The sequence below is a fragment of the Zosterops lateralis genome, assembly GCF_965231275.1.
Source record: "Zosterops lateralis genome assembly, chromosome: 12".
NCBI lineage: Eukaryota > Metazoa > Chordata > Aves > Passeriformes > Zosteropidae > Zosterops > Zosterops lateralis.
Window position 1 is genome coordinate 13,126,657 of NC_139772.1, and position 22,092 is coordinate 13,148,748.

Genomic DNA, 22,092 nt, shown 5'->3' on the forward strand with positions numbered 1-22,092 from the left:
GACCCTGCCATCACCAGCCTTCATCCTCATCCAGGAAGAGGAGTCTGTGGTCCCTGGCAAAGGGGAGACCTTGGTCCTCCCTCCCTGCCTAGATTTCAAACATCTGTAGCTCACACAGAGTGATGCTGGCTGTGTTTTGTTTCAAGTGGAAGATGTCCCTGAGCAGAGCTCAGGATGCCTGGTCTCCTGAAGCACTATGTAGATTCTCTAGTGGCTAATCATGTGACTCAGCTGAATTTGCAGCCTTTGAACAGGCACTAACTTGGGTCTCAGGCTCTCACAATAGGGAAATAACTCGCATAAAGGTTTCCAAGTCATGTTGGCTGAAACTGGCAAAGGGACTCGTCTTGGCTATGAGAGCTGGCAGTCAGGCAAGAGCCAGGACTCTCATTCATGTGGTGCATATTGACAAACCCAACACAGCCAGGAGCTGAAGCCATGTGTGGTTGATGTACAGCATGACCTAGACACTCGTGACTGCCTTCCTGCTGTACTCACTGCTGTGCTGGTGCCCCCACCCAGCCACATCATCCAGCTTAGTTTTCACCAACAGCTCCCATGGCTAGAAGAAACATGACCAAGTCCCTAGGCTAGGCAAAAATCAACCCTGCTGCTTCCCAAAGCTTTTAGTCATGACTTGAAGTCAGATCCTTAATCCAGCCTCTCGGAGCTGTGTGATGCGCCTCATCTCTGAGATCCTGCTTGGCCTTAGGATGCTCTGGCCTGGGTAGCCAGGGCAGCAGTGACCAGCACCACTGGAGGGTATGCATGGACCTCTCAATCTTTGGAGAGGTTAAGGGGTATCCCCTCTGTGTAGGTTACAGGCAGGAGGTGGAAAAAGCATAGGCTGAATTTTGAAACTGAAAAACATGGAGGAAGTAACAAGCAGGAGGGATCAGTACACGAGCACTGGGAGGAAGAGCAGGCATCCGCCAAGACCTGGGGTTTTCCAGCCGTGGGAAAGAGGCAGGAAGCTCCAGCTCCTGCTGCTTCTTCCTCACATGCTCCGGAGAGGGTTCCCAGCTGGGGACAGAGGAAAGGCAGGAGTGCTTGGTATGCACTGCACATCCCTGTGCTAAGCAAAGCTGGAGCTGGCGGCTGGCTTTGTGCGAGCCAGGAGGCTGTAAGAAAGCAATATCCTGCCATTGCCATGGCAACGACTGGCTGCGCCAGGAGCGAGCTGGTCCCATCCGTCAGGAACCCAGAGGCTGGACCTGACAGCGCTGGAGCACAAGGGCCAGAGCCTTTCCCACATGCCAGGTGAAGGTATGATCCTGACAGCCAGCCTGGAGGATCAATCCCCGAGGGCGTTTTCCTGATCCCGTGAGGATTTCTGGGAAGGTTTCCCAGTGGTGATGAGATGTAGGACAGTGTGCCCTGCTCCAGGCAAATGTGTGCCTGGTTAGTGTAAATAGGAAGGAGCAGGAAAAGCAGCATCATGATGGATGGGGAGACCTGTCCAGTGTCTCAAGCCGTTTCCAGCATAAGGATGAAGAGCAGCACGGAAGAGGATGAGCTCTGGGTGGCCGGGGAATGAGAAGCAGGTTTTCAGACAGTTATAAATAAGCAGCATTTCTCCTCTCTGAGAATAGGCAAGATTTCTCCCTGCATTGCCTCCAGAGCATGGATTTTGAGGGCAAACACAACTGTCAGCTTCTCCAGATCTAGGTCAGGTTAATTTGCCGCTTGTTCTGGTTGAACGGAGCCGAGAGCAGCTCTGCTGGCAGCAGCAGGGGGAGAGCAGCCCCCGGATGGTGTGTGCCGGATGGGATGCACCTCCCTGTGCGTGCAGAGCCGTGCCCTGGCGCTCCTGGAAGAGGGGGAGCATTTGCCTCTCATCAGAACACTGGGCTGGCCCCAGCTCAAGGCAGAGGAAGGGGAGGTGACCCCAAATGTGCTGCAGATCCCTGGGAGCGAGACTTAGCATCCCACAGCACATGATGAGTACCAGGGCACTAGAGCAGGCTGCAGCAGCAGGTCCTGGGACACATGCAGTGGCAAGGATATGGGCTGGCTCCTCAAGGTGCTGTCCTTGCTGGTATTTACAGATAAGCTGGGAAAAAAAGGAATAAATTAAAATGCCTGTGTGCAGCAGGGAGATGCTCCTGGGTGGCCTTGGATGTCCTAGCGGACATCTAACATTCCCCGAGCAATGAAATAGGGCACTCAACATCAGGTTATTCTTGCCAAGGAGAAGATGGGAATTCAGCTGAAGCAAGATGACTACCAAGACAGAAAACAAGAACATGAAGGGTTGCAAAGCACTTCAAAAGGGCCCAAGAATTCGGGAGGCTGCGGAACATCCCATGGCATTTCCAGGATGGGCAAGGCAGGGAGGGACACAGTGGGAACAAGGAAAAGTCAGGGATGCTGCTGGGTGCTTCCTCCTTCTCCACAACACAAATGCAGCCCCATTTGTTTTACATTTTTCCTCCTTCCAATGCTTTTAGCTGTAGCCAGGGAAGGAGGTGAGCATGGGCAGGCAGCCCTGGAGCCAGGAGTGGCCCAGCCGAGCCCCAGACACACACAGTGTGAAAAGCAAACTTGCATCCTCCCTGCCTCCACCAGCTCTAAAGAGAGAAAAAGAAAAGAAAACCCACCATTAATCTTCCCACACCAATTTAATCAAACCTCTTTTCAGATCTCTGACATAGCAATCCTCTGATCTTGCCAAGATCTACTTTTTCTGCCTTCCCAGGAGAGGATGGGGAGCAGAGAGAAGGCAGAAAGCCTGGGGGCTTCTTCTCTCCTCCCCAGGGCAAATCCTGCCAGGTCACACTGACACATGCTCACAGTACCAGCAAACACAGCTGGCAGTGGGGGAAGGCACTTGGTAATAGAGCTACAGCTATCCCAAAATAAGCTGGAACCTGAAAATTCCCTGCCCACCCTCCTGCTTTTGTAAATTCCTCACTGTCCCTGTTGTTGGGGGTGTGAGGGCCAGGCCTGCAGCGCCCAACACTGTCACAGCTCAGAGCACCTCTTTAAATGTGTTTAATTAGCACACAGGGAGTTTAACATGCCACCTGATGCCAGTCAGGGCAGGATGCCAAGCAGGTATTTCATAGAATCATAGAATCCCAGAATATGCTGAGTTGAAAGAGCCCCACAAGGATCACTGAGTCATGGAATCCTTAAGGCTGAAATAAAAAAATCTAAGATCACTGAGTCCAACCACCATGCTCACAACCAAGCCATGTCTAAGTGCCACAAGTGCTATTTCTTCATACCCTACTGAAGGGTAGGGAAGGAGGCAACACTGGTCCAGCTGGTGGGATGGGGCTGGAACAGGCCTGGAGTATCCCTATATGCCATGCCATGGGAGGGTGGATGCCTGCAAACCCTTCGAATTCAACACCCACTGTGCCAGAGCTTATGACCGGCAAAAGGTTTGCTTTTATTTGCTGTCTCCCACTCACCACCTTCCTCTGCAGGCAGTGAACCAGGCACCCAAAGCCCAACTCACCAAATCTTGCATCCTACATCTCCATCCCATCCTAGACTCTCTCCAAGTCAGCTCCCTAGGACAGAGATTGCCTGTCCTCAAGGGCAGACAGGTTTTCTGTGGTTTTAGTCTACTCTATAACTTCATTCAGGAATGCTATAAGCACCACCTCAAGCCCAGATTGCCAGTTTACCCAACTTGTTCATTGTACATATAAACTGCATATGGATATGTATACATAAGTTGGGAAATTGTGGTCTGAAACTGGGGCTAAGCCAAGAAGCTCCCTATGGATCATACTCCCCACAAAGAAACATCATATTTCTGCAGGATGCAGCACACAGATCATTGTTCAACCAGGTGGTCTTGAGTCCTCTGGGAAAGCATCACCCCACTTCTGCTTACAGGCTGCTTCTACTTATGGCAAACCAGGCTAACTGCATTTTCCACTATCCGACTGGAATTATACACACTTCTCTATAACCCATTTCAGTCTCAAGCTCACCCTCACGGTAACTTCCCTCTTGAAAACCAGTCACCTCCTTGCTTCAGTACCTCATAGCTTTGAGTCTCCCTCCAGAGAAGCTTTACCAACAAAAAAAGTTTAAATAAAGCCAGGCATACATGTATTACAGTTTTCCTCTTTGCAAGTCTTTAGCTTACACCCTCTGCTTTGCACCAGGTCACAATATTTTGGCTCTGGCAGATGAAAGGCCAGAAGCTGGAGGACAATGGCTTTAAACCCAACAGAGCAAAGCTCCAAACCAAGCCACACTAAGACAGCTATTTGCTTTGGCACAAGCCTTTGTTCAGCTTCATTGTACTGGGATTGGGTGTGATAGGAGAAGTTTGCCAGGATTTAGTGTGACAGCAGAGCTCAGAGCAGGGCAGAGACCTGGCTTTGAAACCCTGCAGTGCTGCAGCGGGACATGCAAAGGAAAGAGATAACTATCAGTATACCACCATCCCAGGGTTTTCTTTTCTTCTAGTTTAATACTGGAAACCCAAAAGAGGGCAGAACGTTTCAGCTTCTTGTGAGAAGTTGGCTTGAGGGTCATGTAGAGGTCCAAACACATCATAAAATCACATAATGGTTTGGCTTTGGAAAGAATCTTTAAAGCTTATCTGGTTCCAACCCCCCTGCCATGGGCAGGAATACCTTCTGCTAGATAAGGTTGCTCAGAGCCCCATCCAACCTGAACACTTCCATGGATGGAGCAGCCACAGCCTCTCTGGGCAACCTGTGCCAGTGTCTCACCATCTTCACATGGAAGAACTTCCTCTTAGTAACTCATCTAAACCTGCCTTCCAAGTCAGTGGCAGCCCAGGCTCAGTTCACTCTTTAGAGAAGGTCATCAACTCTTGAGGGGACTTCTGAAGGAAGAATCCTGTACTCAAAGCCTTGCCCAGCCACTGCATAATGAGCAAGTTTTCACGTTAGCAGAGTTGAGGAAGCCGGAGTCTATCCTGCTTCACATCAGACACCAGCTCCACCTCATGCGTCATTCCTGCATGACTCAGACAAAAGTCCCAGCACAACTTTCAACTTCCAACAAGATTGAGGGGAGCAGATAAGCAAACAGGAACACGTTCAGCCATAAAGAAACCACTCAATTTTGGAGCCGGAAAAAGGAAAACAAAGCAAAGAAACAAACCAAGTTGTGTCACTGCTTCACAGTTTTCTCAGAGATGCCTCAGCTCCTGTTGTGTTCACTTCAGCTCAGTGCCTGGATCCTTTCAGAATCCAGGGAAATGAAAGACTATATCCAAAGCTCCCTTTGCACCATGAACTTGCAGAAGGAAGCAATTTGAAGAACATGTTTTCTTTCCAGCAGTACCTATCAGCAGTGGTGCCTTTAGCCTGCAAGTGGAAAGGTCCCACTCACTGCTCCCAAACAGCATTTCCTAACTTTTCATCTTTCCTAACATCAGTTTTTCAACCAGGGCAGCAAGACTCCTACAGATGAACCGAGCAGACAGTGTAGAAAACCCTACTCCCAGCAGGATCCAGTTGCATCTAGTAAGGAAGTTTTCAAGCACATCAAATTTTAAGCAGGGCTCTTATAGATTGCCTTCAAAAGCAGGTCTCAAACACAGGACAGAACACTCTGTCGGGGAAGCACAGGAAACAGCATGAGGTGACGCAGTGCAGCAGCACAGCATCTGACAGCCAGGAGTCCTGGATCCTGACTTGTCTACATATCAAAGGGAACTGCCTGCTTCAGCTTTGCTCCAACTTCTCTGTGATGCCTTTGTGAATCTTAACTAGATCTCTTGTCCATTTCTTTACTGGCACAGGAGATTTGGGTAGGAAGGGGAATAGGAGAGATGGCAGAGATGACTCAGGACACTGCAGATGCATCATGAGATACTGGTCCCTGATCAGCACAGTGGAGGTGGTGCAACACCCCGTGCTAACTGAATGACAAAAACAAGAATGAGAACTTAAGGGGCATTGATCTGGCTCCATCCAGTGTGAGTCCTTCTTTGCTTTAGGCTTGGTTATTTATGGCAAGTGCAGAGAGAGACTGAGAGCAGCTCAGCAAGAAAAGACCTTAAAAATCTGGTGCCTAAGTACAGTCTTTCAGCCTGATGCACAGACTAGCACTGACCCTCCAAAGCCAGACTGTCCTTTGGTGATGAGCTGGGGACAACAAATAACTGCTCCAGGGCACATCAGCAGAGTGACAGGTAGCCTCCAAACTGTGTAAAGGGACCAGGGGAATCTAGGCACTACATAAGGATGTTCAACCTTGCTGGGAATAAAGACGATACCGACACTGCTGCCCAGCAGGTTCCCGTGGGGAGGAGGGCAACATCACAGGACAAAGAGCACAAAAATCCTGTGAAGATGTGTGTACACCTCGTGCTACACCACACAATGTGCACAGCCCTATCTGGAAAGAGGAGGGAGATGCTTCCTCATCAGAGCTGATATGTAGCTCACAGAGGCCCTCATGCTGACCAGGTGATCCCCAGGCTGTTTTCCAGGGGCTTCTGGGGGGTGTCACAGTCTGCAGGTGATGTAGGACAAAATGACTGTGCACACAAATATTGCACTGGCTAAGCAAGTACCCCACATCCCCCTTCCTAACAGGCACTGACACAGCAGGTTAGTTAGCTCAGAGTGTCCACATCATTGCCAAAAATGTACACCTCAAACCTCCCCCATTTCAGCCATTGCTATTTCCTCTGCAGAAAGCAGCAAATCTGGTTGACAGCCAGCTAAATGGTGGTGTTTAATGGATTGACTCGTCTATGGATTTCCTTAAAAAAAAAAAAAAAAAAAAAAAAAGCCACCTCCAAACATTTAAATAAATAGAAGCCAGGATTAAATAAATCAGCTTAAAATTACTTTTGAGCCATTCCCAGTTATGTCACATGGAGGAAATGCATCACCAGGGTCCTTTCTTCACTGTTTTTTTCAAATATTAATAAGCAGTGTAATTGCAACATGACTCACTGAGATCTCCTGCCAAGCTGGAGAGACTATCTGCAAGATGCAGGCTTTCTAGAGCGTTGCAAAGGCAGATGTATGCTTGGGGACTCTTTTGGAAAGGTTTGCATTGTAAGCAGCAGGGGATGGAAAATGGCCAGGCAATTGCTTGCCTTTGCAAGTCATTCCCTCACTTGCTCATTCCCTTTCCTCCTCTCTTAACGACTCCCTTCCACATGGGAATTATGGCAGGGTTGGGGTTTGGTGCTCTGAGCATGTAAGGCACAGCATAGCCTGTGATTTTTATTCCATGAGGAAGGTCTGAGATGAGAAACCAGCCAGAATCATTTGTAGTTCTGGGCAAGAGGATCCAGCTGATAGTGGAGGCTCTACTGGTGCCTGGGCCAGCTGTGAGCCATGCTGCTGGGAACAACTTAGAGAGGGAAAGGACAACAACTACACCAAAATTGAGATAACTGGAACCATAGAAGAGGGGTGAAGAAGCAAGACAAGGAAACAGGAAAATGGTGCAGCACCTTGGGAGATGGGAGATGAAGATCAACAGCAGAGCAAGCTGGCTCAGTTTGCTGCCTGATTATCTTTGCTCACTTCCAAGCTGAGTGGTTCTCAGCCAACCTGATACCACTGAGCATCTACTGCAGCCCTGCCAGAGAATGCTGCTGTTGCCCTCCAAGCAGTGGGTGCTGCTTAAACGCCTCATGAATATGGATTTGGCAGTGTCAGCTTGGACAAAATCCCCCTTGCATCTTTACAGAGGTTGTTGCAAGGCACCTGAATTTCCACTCAATAAGGATATTACCACAACCCTAGTCCCATGGGTGAAGCCCCATCTGCCTTTACAGGCAGGCAAAAAGGACTCTTAGGTGCTGGCCCTGAAGGATCAACTCTCAGAGATGGAGAACAATGTTTATACATCAGAGAACCACCAAGATGGCAGGATTTTCAGATGGGCAAGTACCTGCAGGCTCTGCATCAGGTCTTCAGTTTGGCCAACAGGGTAAAACTGTTCACTGTCAACACTGGCCAAGCCTCACAAAATACCTCAGGTTCCACCAAAATACCCAAAGCCCAGCTAGATGTGGAGACAGTATGCTTCCAGGATTTTTGCAGCACCTACCTCATCCGACTCATCTGAGAGGGTCCGCAGCAAGATGGGGAAGAGGCTGTCGGTGTGTCGGAACATCTGGAAGCAGAAGGATGGGTGGCATCAGTCCCACAGGCCTGGTCAGGCCCAGCCACAGGACACTTGCCCTGAGGGAGGCTGCCAAGAGCTTCACCAGCATTTTCCACCTGAGCTGGAGAGCTCTTCTTCCTCAAGCTATGGGGTATCTGGCAGCCAAAGCCTTCTCAGAAAAGGCAGGTGGACACACATTGCAAAACTACCAAGATAATTACAATTTGCACTGCTATCAAGGCAATGGAATAGGATGGGAGCTGAGAAGCTCAGCTGAATGCTGAGTCCCCAACTTACCTTACGAGGAGTCTTGATGTACAAGTGGTAAAGCCATTTCAGGACTGCAATTCTGGTCATCATCCCAATGGATGTATCACTAAGGTGGTAGTCCAGGACCTGAACTATTCCATCCAGGTTCAGAGTCACCTGTATCCTTTCACAGCTGCATGGAAAGAAAAGAGGCTAGTTCAGTGCTGTAACATCCAACTCACTCCTCACATGGTGGGGAACTCTACAACACTCCAGAGACTGCATCAAACACCTCAGCTCAAACCCTCACCAGGATCAGGTTACTTCAGCCAGGCCTTCAATATTTCCAGAAATGGGCCATCCACAACTTCTCTGCAAAACCTATGCCAGTGCCTCACCATCCTGAGTAAAGAGTTTCTCTAATCTAAATCTCTCCTAGTTCAAAACTGTTCCCCCTTGTCCCATCACTGTCTACCTATGTAAATAGTAACTCTCCTTTTTTATAATGCTTTGGAAGCATCAGAAATCTTCAGTGCTTTAAGGGTTACCACTTTTCCCAAAGCAGCTGATACCTATGTGTGGGAAGGCACCACTTTAAATGAAAAGAGTAGTGTGGCTGTGTGAGAAACTGGTCCATAGTACAGTTGCCAGACTTGGGGTTCAAAGATTAGAGCTCCATAAAATGCACTCAGAATCCACCTCAAGGTTGACCAGCTCAAAGAGCTTCAGAGAACATTAACCCATGTCTACTCCAACTCCAAACTGATGACGGCATCCAGGATCCTGATGATTTGTGTTGAGAACAGCAGAGAGTGTCCTGCCTGAAAGTGAGTTTGGGGTGCAGCTGTCTGCTACACCCCTGCCTTGAGATAGATCAGGATAACCCTTCATCATGAACAAGAGATGAAAGGAAGTAACTCCCTTATTTTGCCAGGACATTGTATCTGTTAGAAATTGGGCAGACTCTTAGATCTTGGTCCCCCATTTTTTCTCCCAGATAGCTGGGACCTGCAATGGGACACAGAAGCCATCATGATACAGCATTTTTATGCCCTGATTGGGATCCTGGAATCTACCTGATGGTTTCCCACCTCCTTGACAGCAAGAATATGGGAAGTATCTGTCCCAGGAGACTCATTTAAGGAGAGATGATGGTTGGAGAAGACCACCAAGGGGAGGCTGCACTCAAGAGCCATGTCACGCCTCTTATACCCAAGCTACTGAATTATTCAAGGCTGGACCAGGCTCTTGCCGATTTTTCTAGCGTGCTCAGAGCTGCCGTGCATCTTGGTTGATAAGAAATCCTAAGGGGCAGATTTCTCACGGTATAATTTGCAAGTAGAGCTGTGGCTTAATAGGATTTGATCTTCCCCAGGACACACGTTGTACGGGTGAGACGAGGAGGCTGCAGCCCCCTAGAGCCCTGTGGGGATCTGACTGCTTGATCTGCCTCATGTAACAGATGCTGGGGGCTGCAAACTGCATTTCACTTTGATGTTGAAAACAACAGCCAAGGGCCAAATGCTCAGACACACAGAACTGAGGGGAAGGAGGGACTCAGAGCATAAGAGTTTGGGAGAGATGTCCAAGGGAGCAGCATTCCAGTTCATTTAAGCCAGGCTGAATGGACACTGTATTTGGTTTTCCTAAAAAACCATCTCCCATGGCAGCTGCATAGCCTGCCATGTTCCCTGTACAGGGCTTCAGATGGAAGAGGAGAATGAAACCTTGACCTGGTAACACCTCCACACCAAATATACGCATTCCCTGCACAGGATGGAGAAAAAGAAACCTCAGGGTAATGCATGTTTTCAGAAGCAAGAGGCCAAAAGGACAGTGCAGAGAATTGGTGCCTGAAGCTGGGCAGTTTGGACTTGATGCTGTCACATCCCACCAGCTCCACGGTGCTGTGAGGTAAGTGGGCAGGAAGCAGGGTGCTACGGGTTACCACAGCACTGTTGTCTGCTGATGCTGGACTTCTAACAGCACAGTTTACAAGCAATTTTCAATCTGGTTTGTGCCAAAAACATTTGTGAAAACCCCTTTTCCATCACTGCCCATGATGCAGTACCTGGGTAGAGCCTGGGTGGCTCAAGCCAAAACCCACCTGAGCAGACCCTGGAGGTGGCTGGAGCACAAGGGTGACTTGGAGCCAGGCAGCCCCCAGCCACACTGTGTACCACTGTCCTGTGGCTCCACTGGGCTCAGCTCCCATTAGGAGGGATTGCAGCTGGGAAAAGCTCCTCACGGGCTACCCTCTGTCCACAGCTGCTGAGATAAACCTTTTAGGGGGGTTGCTGGTGGAGAAGCAGATCCTTTACTCAGCACAAAAGCCAGGCACCACCATGAAAAGTGAGAGGTCTGATGAACATTGGAAAAATCTCTGAAGAACATGGGAAACTGACCTAAAAACCTCCCACCAGTCCTCTGGGATAGAGTGGCACCAGACTACCACGGGCTACTCCCTTTTCCAGGGGTTATGGCAGCAGCTGAGCGCTGCTGCAGCTCCAGAGCCGGGCTCTCAGCTCAGCCTGGCTCTCCCTAATCCCCAGGCAGGAGGGGGCGGGAGCAGCAGTAATGGCATTGCGTTAATGTGATCCTCTGGGCCTGCCACGCCGGCTCCCAGCGCCGGCATCTGTGGCAGGGCAGATGTCACATGCAATCACTTCCATCTAACCCACTACCCCAGATTCTCCTCCCGAGCATGAGCGTGGCCCTGGCACCGCCCCTGCTGTTCGCCTGTGACAGTGAGAACATGTTTTTAGGGCAAACTGAGCAATGATGGAGGCTGTGCCAGGCTCTCACCTCTGGATACTGGGAGTCTTTGCTCAAGCTCAGTGGTGGGGTAGAAGATCCATCCCTCAGCACATCCCCCCATCTCAGAAAGCACCCTCCAGCACGGGAATTGACCTTACTTTCCCACTACATTCAACCCACAGTCATGTTCTTCACTCCATGACCTTTATCAACCCATTTTCTCACTTCTCCCCTTTCTTCAAGGGCTTCTGCCATCTCTCTCCTCAGCAGTCACCTTTTCTCCACCAATGTCTGAGCTGTCATCTTTTTTCTGGCCTCCTGCCTGGCCCAGCTGCTTTCCTGACCCCATTTTCAGACAAGGTTAAGGTCCAGGCCAGGCTCCAGCCTTTAGGCAAGCCCAGCAAAATGGCCTTGCCAAGGGTGGAAATATCCAGGTTCTTTCATTGTGGTCCAAGTCACAAGGGCAGCTCCCATACAAGCTGGCAGCTGTGCTGCTCAACGGGCTTGAGCCAGTGGCCAGGAGGTAAATAGCTCCTCTCTGCTATTGGTCCTACAAGCTGTCACTTCCTTGTCCTTCACTGCTCTCATTTCAGTGCTCTTGGCTTTCTTCTGCTTACTGCAGTTTCCAAGATCTCCCAAGGATGGGATGAGGCCAAGGTCTAGGCAGAGGCATGCAGTCCAACAAGCTGCAGATCACTGTGACAAGGGCTGGGGCAGTGTGCCTGAGGCTCCCCTCCAGCTCACCCACCCAAGCATGAAGTGGGAGCAGCAAAGGGAAGCCATCTCCTCACTCCAGGCTGAAGAGAAGGGCCAAGAAGAGTCACCCTGGATTTAAAAGCTGTGCAAGACAAGTTGCTGGAGAATGGGATTCCAAGGCAGGCTTGGTGCCTCAGCTCAAAGCAAGCCATCATGCTGCCTTCAGCCAACCATCCCCTGGGTGCTGCAGAGCACTCAACACCATTCCTATCCTCCACCAAATTATTCCCACCTCCATGAGCTCCTCAGCTGCACCTTCAAGGTGCATCAGGCTCCGGGCATGGGCAGCTTCCAGCATGAGACAAGCAGCAGCTATTTTAGCTCTGTAGAAAGCACTAACTACCACATTTAAAAGCCTGGTTTAAATGCAGGCTAGAGAAGTTCAGCCACGTGGCAGCCACTTGCCCTTTCTGAAGAACAAGATGTGATTTTATGTGTCTTTGTGTTGCTGACCACCACCTAAGGCATGAAGCCTACCTTGTATCAAGAAGTACCACAAAGGCTCTTCTTGGAAACTTCATCTAGTTTGGTGAGGGACTATGATCCCATCAGCCTTATCCCATCATGGAGACAGCCTAACACTGACTGCTTCCAGCTGTGCCCGACCCTCTGCCCAGGAGCACCATCAGGAGACTGTTTCAAACTGTCCAGGTCTTGGTCTTGTTTTGAAACACCAATGCAGTTACAAGAGCCTAAAAATCACTTTCCAGCTGTTTTGGTCTACTGACGCAGGACAGACATCTGGATCTTCTCCTGTGGCAGCTCAGACCGACGGAAGGAAGCCCGGGCTCTGCTCCAGCAGCCATGCTTCCACCTCCCCTTCCTGATCCAGGCTCACACCAGCTAAAACAGCAGCAGCATGCTCAGCCAGGCCAGAAGTAGGATCCAGTGCCTTTGAAACGTGGTTCTGGTCCTCTTCCAGTGACAGTTTTTGCAGAAGCTAAAAGTGGGGCCCCCCATCTGGATGGGGAACCCCAAAATCCCTCCAGCCCCATGTAGTCAGGCTTTCCCAGCAGCCAGATTCTGTCTTGGCACAGATATGGTCTCCATTTCTTAGTGGATGCCACCAGGATACTCCCTTCAAGTAAAGCTAGCAAATACTTGGGAAGCATTTTGGACCACATTATAGGAGCAAGGGGGTTGCATGTGTCATTTTGTGGCCACAGGAATGTGCCCAGCATCCATGTATTGAGCATTCAGGCCTTGTCATCTTCTTGGATGGCATCTTCCCAGAACATGGCCCTCTGCAGATGCCAGGCTATGATCTCCTCTGCCCCCACTGACCAAGGTCCTCCCTTCCCTGCTGCTGCAGCCCTGTCCCTCTGCAGCCAGCTGGGGAGGGCAGGGAAAGGGGGCGTGAGAGCTGCATGCTTGGCGCTCGGCCATGCTCCATCACTTGCTCGCTGGGGGAGGCTGGGGGAAGCAGGGGGGGGAGTGGGGGAACGAACAAAAACAGAAGCAAAGAGTGACTTCATCTTAAAAGGCAGCTGCAACTTCCTCTGTTTGCAGGCTTTCCAGCTTTTCCCAGTAACGCAATGGCTTCCTGCAGTCCTGCCTTGACACCCAGTGGGCATTCAGCGTGCCGGCAGCTGCCGCTGTGAATTATGGCTGCTGACGGCCACGGGTGCCAGCTCCCGCCTTCCTCTGGCTCCAGAGCCAAGCCAGACAGCCTGAGTGATGGATGGAGCACCAGGCAGATGTCCAGGGCTTGCAACAGCCGTGTACAGCCCTACCTCCAACCCCATGTCAGTCCCCCACAACGAATGCCTCAGTGAAGATGTTTCAGGTCCCAACAGTGGACAAGCAGAGAGGTCACACGGGGCAGGTAAGCCCCATGGGAAAGCCTGGAGTTTCCTGTTGAAAAGGGCTTAGGAGGGCTCTGCAAAAACAGGTCTCTTAGAGATATGGAGGGTCTTGCCTTCTCTCCCAGATGGTTTTCCCTGGTGCTTGAGTTGCTGACAGAACATTTCAGCTCAAGCAGCTGTTAACCTTCCAGCTCTCAGTGACATTGGGAGAAGTCATCCCAGCTCTCCTTGCTTCTGACCCTCTTCAGTTTTCACTCCCTCTCTACCTCATGCGCAAGATCTTCAGCACAGAGCCATGGCTATCACTTGTCCTCCCAACTCAATGCCTCTTCTTTCTTTCCCCACCCCATTCCCCATTTCAGTCCTATGCACATCCACTTCTGCACTTGCTAAACTTCAAGAGCTGAACAGGGTCAGGACATAGCAACCACAAAAAAGTCAGGAAAAATCATTTAACTGCCATAAACCAACATTTAGGTGCAAATGAAATGACCTGTACTTCAAAGAGAGAAAAAAATTAAGGGCATCATTTAGACCCAAGGAGCAGCTGGGCTGTGCAGAAATGTAAAAAAGGAACAGAGAGTACAGACCATCAACCTGAAAAGCTGATGCTTGCACTGCTCTGGGATGTATTGTGATGGGCATCACGCTGGTAGGATGCAGCTAAAGCAAGGCATCCTATTTTGGGGATCACAACAACAAATAAAAATAAGCATCAGCATAATGAAAGTGTTGGAAATCACCACCTCTGAGTGAAGGAACTGCAGGCAGCAGGAGGAAAGCTATTAGAACAGATGGATTTGTCTCTCAATTCAGATAGCTGGATGGGAAGAAAGGTATTGGCAGGAGAGATCATGCTGGGCACAGAACTGGTGCAGGGCTGACAAATGTCACAAAAGGCTGGCAGGAGGCCAAGACCTGTGCAGCCCTAGGTCCAGCCCCATAGACCTGTGCTGTGGTAGGCTGCCAAGACAGCAGCATGGAACAGGGTCAGTCTCTTCAGGGAAGAAACACCTCAGTTCATCATAAAGTCAAGACATTTTGGTGCATATATATCAGACAGAAGCAGTCATCTCCTAGAGCATCCCTAGTCACTATTGGGACCCCAACTGCCTCCCAGCACCCGTCAGTCATTGTCTGTATTCTGAGAAGCCTTTCCTTCTCAAGCCGCCCTGAAGCAACAAACAGACCATACCTGGTTACTGTGAAGACACCACTGTTGCTGGAGTCACCAGATGCATCCAGAGAACCTGGGGCAGAAAAATAGGAAACACAGCTAGAGGGGTGAAGGGGAAGGTAGACAGCAGGACTGGGAGGCTGGAGAGCTGCATGACCTTCTGCAAAGACATCACCAGTCATTGTCTGAGGGTCCAGGCACCCAAGGGATCCCTTCTGCCTGCAGTGAGTATTTTACACTCCTTGTCAAGCCCTTCCCTGCTGCCAGACAAGCTGGTACAGAACTGCATTTACCCAGCAAAATGCAGATGGGCACAGCTTCAGACCTCTACCCCAAACTGGGTTCCCTTCTCTGTAACAGAGACACAGACACATCAGGCTGATGGTTTTAACCATTCTCAAAGAAGTAGCTCAGAACTGCAGAGCTGCCTTTGACTCTCTTGATTTCAATACTTAAATATACCACATGCATAGTGAAGGTAGAATCCAATTCAGGACATCTCCACTTGGCCATAGCCTGACTGTATGTCGAAGCCAAGTGACTCAAACAGCTTTTCAACCTTTGCTCTGTGCTAAAACTGGGTCTTACAAGCACAGTGACAAAGCATGACAAGATGAACTTGACTCTTTGTGCCCCCTTGTGCCAACAGCCTCTACTCACACAAGCAACATCAGCACACCCAAGGAACAGAGCTGAGTTTCTTACAGAAAGGCATCACAATTTTATCTGATCCTGACTGCTTCAAGGTGCAATTTGACACCAAAGGGGCTGAGAATAAAGCAATTAAACTTTCTGTTGATATTTTAAAGCTCTTCTGTGATAGATTTTAATATAAGAAGGTATTCTTGGGAAATAAGGAATAATAGAGTTTTTGGTACTGTGTTATGGCAGTATTTTTTTTTGTTTCATCTCTTCTAGTAAAAAAAAACTGTACAGAGTTAGGTAATGAAAGCTTTTGCACCTTTATTGAAGACTAAGATGCTCATTTAGACTGATTTTTTGAGGTACCTGGGTCCACGTTACGGATAGAAACAAAAAAAAAAAAAAAAAAAAAAAAAAGGGAGGAAAAAGAACGTTGCATTGGCCGGGAATCGAACCCGGGCCTCCCGCGTGGCAGGCGAGAATTCTACCACTGAACCACCAATGCTGCCCTGTACACTGCCCACGTGCCTGCGGCCTGCTCCTGCCACCCCATCGGCTGCCCACGCCCCCACTGCCACCCACCCGGGTCCCTGCTGCCACCCGCACCCTGCCCCGGCAGCTCCCCCCCAGCTCCCCGCCTTCCCCTGCTGCCGTCGGACAGGAAAATCCTTCAGTCTTAATCCCATCCTCCTGCTCCCTCTCATGGCAGGATTCTCCAAAAGCCACTGGTGGGTGTGTTACAGGAGAGCACTGGGCTGAAGGTGCAGCTTTAGAAGAATCCAAATGAGCCCTTATGACTTAAGCATTAACACATTTATCACACACCTGGACAACAAAGATGTGTTGTGCCAGATGAAACGTTTAATCATGCCAGGACAACAGCATCCAAGGGATGCTGGAGGGCTAACATCACTTGTTCCCAAACACTGATTCATGGGGACCACTTAGTGTCTTTTCACTTCAACTTTCCTTCAGGTCTCCCATCTCACTTGTAAACTTCCCTCTTTTATGTTCTGGAAATTTTAGGACTGGGACAATATCTGCCAGATGGTCTGGAGAATACCATGAATCTGGAAAGGATCCAAAACTCCTCACCATTCTGTTCTCTACCCTTCCTCACCACACACATCCTCCATGCATGTGTTGATGCTCTCTCAGACCTAACAGCTCTCCGAGCTCTTCTTTGGGTGATGATGTCTGCCCCCAAACTAGAAATTATGTTTTTAGGCCAACTTCATGACTAAGTTGAAGGGGAGCATGGTGAGAGGATGGGGATGCTCACCAGGGCACGCAGCAATGCAGCACCACTCAGGCTCCAGGTCAGAGCAATGACTCTCTCATGCAGCCTACAACAAGCGTGTCTGTCTCAGCAGAGGATCATCTGGGCAAAAGGTCTCCAAATAAAGCACAGAGGTGTTATGTACTCTGAGCTGCTTCAGGACACCAAACCATCTCAAGAACTTTTCTTGAGAACACTCCCTTGACCTTCCTTACAGCTCTACTGGCCCAGACCAACTAGGACTCACCGGTGGTCACTGACTCTGGCTTGGAGAGGGACTCCTCTGAGCTGGGTTCTGCTGGTATCGTCACTGATGGCTTGGCCTCATCCATTTCATCATCCTCTGGGATGACCAGCTTCATCAAGCTCTGGTTGCACACATTTGCCACCTCCTTGATGTCTGAGTGAAGGCAGTGTAAGGAACATGCAGTCCTACACATGGGCAGGCGCCGGCCACGGAGAAGCCACTGCAGCCCCACCAGAGCTCCCCAGCCCAGCTACTGCAAGCCCCCTCACATCTCAAGGGGCAGTGTGGGTGTTAGCACTTGGTGGGAGAACTGTTCCTGGACCTGCACCCCAAGGGCAGGAAACAGGCACTAGAAGAGTCGCTTCCCTGTGGGCTGCTGTGGCAGGAATGGAAGGGGAGCAGCTCTGAGTTACAAGGATACTCTTCTTGCGATCATCGTAGGAGAGACACGGCAGGACCGCAGTCAGGATCCCTGAGGAGTACGGCAGCATCACCCGGCCAGCCAGCTGGATGAACTCCCGCATCCAGCACATGGCTGTCAGCTGGATCACGTCATCTGGAACACATGGGACATGCAAAGCTGAGGGAAAGGGCAGCACTGGCTCCACAGGCCAAGGACCACCTGCAAGCAAGGAGCTGCCTCTGCTCTATCCTGAGAGACTCTCATCTGAGACAGTTTAGTCCTGAAGAGATCAGTAAGACCTGAACCTTCAGTGAGCTTGAGATTAAACACAATCAATAGGTTTCAGTTAACCCAGTTCAACCCATAATGCAGGTTTCCTTATTTACAAGTATTCTGTTAAGGTTCCTAACGCCTAAGGATATTTCTTCAGTCACACACATTGCAGCTGTGTGTCTGGGTCAAGCATCATTCCTAGAGCTGGGGTTTTAACAACCGCCCTAAATTCTGGAAAAGGCACCACTGCCATGACACTCTGCTGATCTGAGACCAGATTTTAAGGTTAAACAGAGTAAATGCATTAGGAGTTAGTTTAATCAAGAGCAACCAATCTCAGTCTATCTATACTTTTCTATCTCCCAGGAAATGCACTCCCATTCAGCAACATTTAAAGAGCACAATAAGCAGAATTTGGGAACAAGATCCTTCTCAGGAAACATATCCAGCTGCAGCTGTAACCCTCTGCCACTGCCTACATAGCAGACCCACAGGAGCTACAGTGTAGCACTGCCACAAAGCCCACAGACATCCTTAACTCTCTGACCTATGCACCAAGCACCACCAGAGGTTACAGTAACAGTAAGACCTTAAGGAGATCCTCCTAGAAGTGCTGGATATACACAGGCATCAAATATTTTTTTAGGCCCCTCTATTTGGGAGGATGCAGACCTGTGTTGTGGCTGAGGGATCTGCACTACAAAAACAATTGTGCCAACGACAGGAGAACTGCCTGTTCCCTCCTTTCAGTAGGATTTCCATGAACAGCGACAGAAAAAAAGGCAAGCAATTGAGCTGGCGCCTGCTGGAAAACTCCTGGCCTGAATCTATAGTCAGCATCCCAAACCAGGAGACTGGTGCTACTGCCTGGTCCTGTGCACTCACCTGCTGCCTGGCAGTGGATCACCAGGATATTGGCCATTTCTGCAAACTTCACACTGGAGGGATTCTTCTTGATCTCCTTGAGGAATTCCCCAAGAGCCACCTCGCACCTGTGGAGAGACAGAGCAGCTGATTAGCACTAGGTCACCTTAGACAAAGCAATTAGGGAGAACTTACGGAGACTATCTTCTCCAGGTGCACATGGAAGGATGCTGGTGGCACAGCAGAAGTGTCTCTGCACAGAGGCAGGGGCAAGAAAGATGAGGTTGACAAGCTCACCCTGCCCCACAGCAGAGACTGCACACAGGACACACAGTGCAAGGACAGAAGTGATGGCAGCCCAGAGCCCTCCCCAGCTTTAACAACTCCCTCACAGCCACCCAGTTTCTGTGGTTCTCCTCTCTGATGAGAAGCAGTGGGGCAGGTGATACCAAAAGCTTTTAGTGCTTGTTCCTTGACATGTGGATGCTAGGAAAAAAAAGACATAGTGATGACCCAGAAAGGTTTTGCAGCCCGACAGACCCAGGCCAGTCTCACAACTTACTTATGCCCTACAAAACCAGTCCGGCCACTCTCTCCCAGCACAAAACGCCAAGATCCTTTGAACTCCCTGAAAACACGCAGACATTCCTGTGCTTCAAAATTGCTCTGTCTTGGGACCAGCAGTGTATCTGTGGAGAAAGTTCCCAATCCCTGCTTCTCCTCTCCAGCCAGGAGATGCCTTGCCAAGACAGGCTCTCATGCTGCAAGTTTCTTCAGAGAGCTCATGCCCATCCCAGAACAACACACAAGCCTCTGTGGCTCTGGAGTTGGGTGCTGGGAAAGCAACAACTCAACCAAACCAAAACAGTTTGGTCCTCAGTACAGAGTATGGCATCATCCATGGCCATGGGATGGGGGAGGCCTTTGCCAAGGACACTTGGATCCACTGCCCCAGTCAATCTGTCTCCTACCACATACATGGAACTTCACTGCAGTTACACACAGGAGTTGAAAACCAATAGAAAAGTGAAGGATGAACAGTGAATGTGACACAGCCCTCTCAAACAGCCAGCCTCTACACTCACATTTTCCTTATCTCCTTGCTGTTGTCTCCCAGGATCTGGAAGAGTCCATCTAGGATTTCTGGCAGATAATCCAAGAGGTTGATATCAGGCACAGACTCTAAGACCAGGATCTAGATCAGTGAGAAATATGAAAGAATAGATGATTTTTCAAGATGCCAACTAACATGACTGGCCCAAATCTGGCAGGATGCTGAGGAATTCAGAGCTGAGGTGTGTGAGACAGGGTGAAGGAAGAGGACACTGTGGGGTGCCCATCTTGGGAAGCAGCTGAATTAGCACAGCGAGCAAGCAATCAGCTTGCAGCAGTACTACATTTCCAATCACAGCTCTGCAAAACAAAGCAGAGACTCATGCCAAGACTCCTCCAGGCAGACCTGGGATGGCAACAGTATGGCTAAAAGAGAGAGCACAGGGGAACACATCTCCCCAGACTCCAGCCAGGCACCAAGAGCTCCTGCTTTGCACAGAAAGGAGAGAGCAAGTGGAGATCCCTTGCCTTCTGGAGAGCAACATCTCTCCATCACCTCTGCTTTATGGAAAGCAGTCTAGCACTGTTCCTTGAGAGACTGTAACCCCTAGAGCACAGTATGTCTGTTTATACAGGCAACTCTTTAAGTGTACTTTCTAACTTGGTGTGCAATGTCCTGGACAGGTTGGCAGAAGCACAGTGCCATATCCCTGCCACTGCAACAACAAGGTGACAAGGAGTGGGCCTTTTAAAAAGCAGGTAAAAAAACTCTGCTGACTTAAAACACCTGCCCAAATAAATCCAGGTGCCCGAGCTGACACATCGCTGTGGATATCTGCAGTTTGCCTGGACATGGGAAGGTGATGGGACAAATGTCCCAGAGTTCAGACTGGCAGGCACACATGGCACCCCGTGTACCTACCCAGGATATGATGAACTGGCGGGCGTACTGGTTGTTGGAGTAGATCCTCTCACGCAGCAGTGGGATAAAGCCTACCAGGTCAAACTGGTTGCTTTCTGTCACAATATCCTGCAGAGCCCAAGCAGAGGGTGTTAGAATGACTGCCAGCATGTGTCCATGCAGCAACCCTAACCCAGTCTTTTTAAGCCATGTGACAGGAAAAAGATGACAAGCATGAGTCTGCAGATCAGGAGACCTGGGGAGAAGGAATCATGCAGTTCATCCAGGCAATGAGCTGGCAATCCACCTCAGGCAGAGACTAAATGCTGAGCAGGACCCAGAGAGGGATGCTTCTGCCTGCTGTGTGCCAGCCTGGCTGAACAGAAAGATGGGAAGCTTCTCTGATTCACGCCTCAGTGCTGTGGTGCACACATGAGCAAGCACTTCTGATGTAGCCACGTGGATTGGGGTGGGAGAGTCCCCTGACTTCCTTCTACAGCTCTTTCCACACGCTTGGTGGATTTTGCTGCATAGCCTGGTGCAGTGGAGCAGATCTCTCAACAGGAAGGTTTGCAGCAGGAGACTGGAGTAACTGCTGTGATAACAAGGAGCAAGGGCAGGACCTGGCAGGAAGCTGCTCATCTCTGAACAGCAGTAGAAAAGGAACTGGGAGGTCTGTGGCAGTAAAAGCCTGTCAGAAGGCAGAACAGGAACGGGAACCAAGCCCACATCCTGCAGCAGCAGCTCCTCCACTCACATCATGACTCCCTTGAGGAAGGGAGGGAGAACAGAGGAACAGCCCTCCTGCTGCCTGGCACAGCACTGCAACCCTTAGACTCAAACCTTGCTTCCACCAGCTCCCATGAGCTGAATGCTCTCACATGGCACTGTGATAACCCACCAGCGCCTCCATCCAGCTGCCTGAGAAGGCCACCAGAGCCTTGATGGAAGAGGCTGCAGCCAGTGAGAGAAATGTTTTGACAGCTGCTACAGGACTGAGGTGGGATGGCTTTAGCAGCTGCAGCCTCGGGGACTGACATGTCCCCAGCCAGGACATGGCTCCAGCTTGAACCAAGGACTCTCAGATAGAGAGCAAAACTACCTTGAGGAGCCGATCAAGGAGCTCGGAGCCACTTTTGACGTTTGGGTCAGGATCAGCAGCCAGCTGTGAAAGACAGAAACAAAGAGATATTGCAACAGTGGCTCCCAGGCCTGCTCCCTGCTTTGCAGCACAGCTCCCAGTAGGCTCACAGGACTGTTACTCTCCTATGACAATACAGGGACAGACATACATAAGTCCCTTTATCTCCAACTTCTCATCAGGCTCCAAAAAATTTTCCTGAGAGACTTCTTAAGGGGGAGATCAAGCACACACCACCTCCCTCAGTTGTGCAGGTTTTCATGGGCCAGCAGTCACACTCTCAAAGAGCAGAGAAATGCAGGTTACCATGAGAATCTGCAAAGGCAGACATACACAGACGAAGTTTTGACGCTACAGACCCAACAAAGCCAAAGTGCTGCAGAGCCACCTTGCCTGCAGCAGGTCTCTCAGCCTCATTTTCTAATACCATTCAACAAGGAGCAGGAAAATACATCCTGGAGGTGAGGAC

General features: G+C 50.0%; 1 protein-coding gene across 1 annotated transcript in view; it reads right to left on the bottom strand.

Moving 5' to 3' along the window:
* VAC14 (VAC14 component of PIKFYVE complex) overlaps positions 1–22,092 on the bottom strand; it is a 59,189-nt gene that overhangs the window by 32,542 nt on the left and 4,555 nt on the right. The window contains exons 4-12 of the mRNA XM_083870173.1: positions 21,585–21,647; positions 20,504–20,611; positions 19,614–19,723; positions 18,550–18,656; positions 17,410–17,544; positions 16,989–17,141; positions 14,839–14,893; positions 8,374–8,518; positions 8,020–8,085 (exon numbers count right to left, since the gene is read on the bottom strand). Of these exons, the coding sequence (XP_083726299.1) occupies positions 8,020–8,085; positions 8,374–8,518; positions 14,839–14,893; positions 16,989–17,141; positions 17,410–17,544; positions 18,550–18,656; positions 19,614–19,723; positions 20,504–20,611; positions 21,585–21,647 (942 nt within the window). The remainder of the gene's footprint in view (positions 1–8,019; positions 8,086–8,373; positions 8,519–14,838; positions 14,894–16,988; positions 17,142–17,409; positions 17,545–18,549; positions 18,657–19,613; positions 19,724–20,503; positions 20,612–21,584; positions 21,648–22,092) is intronic.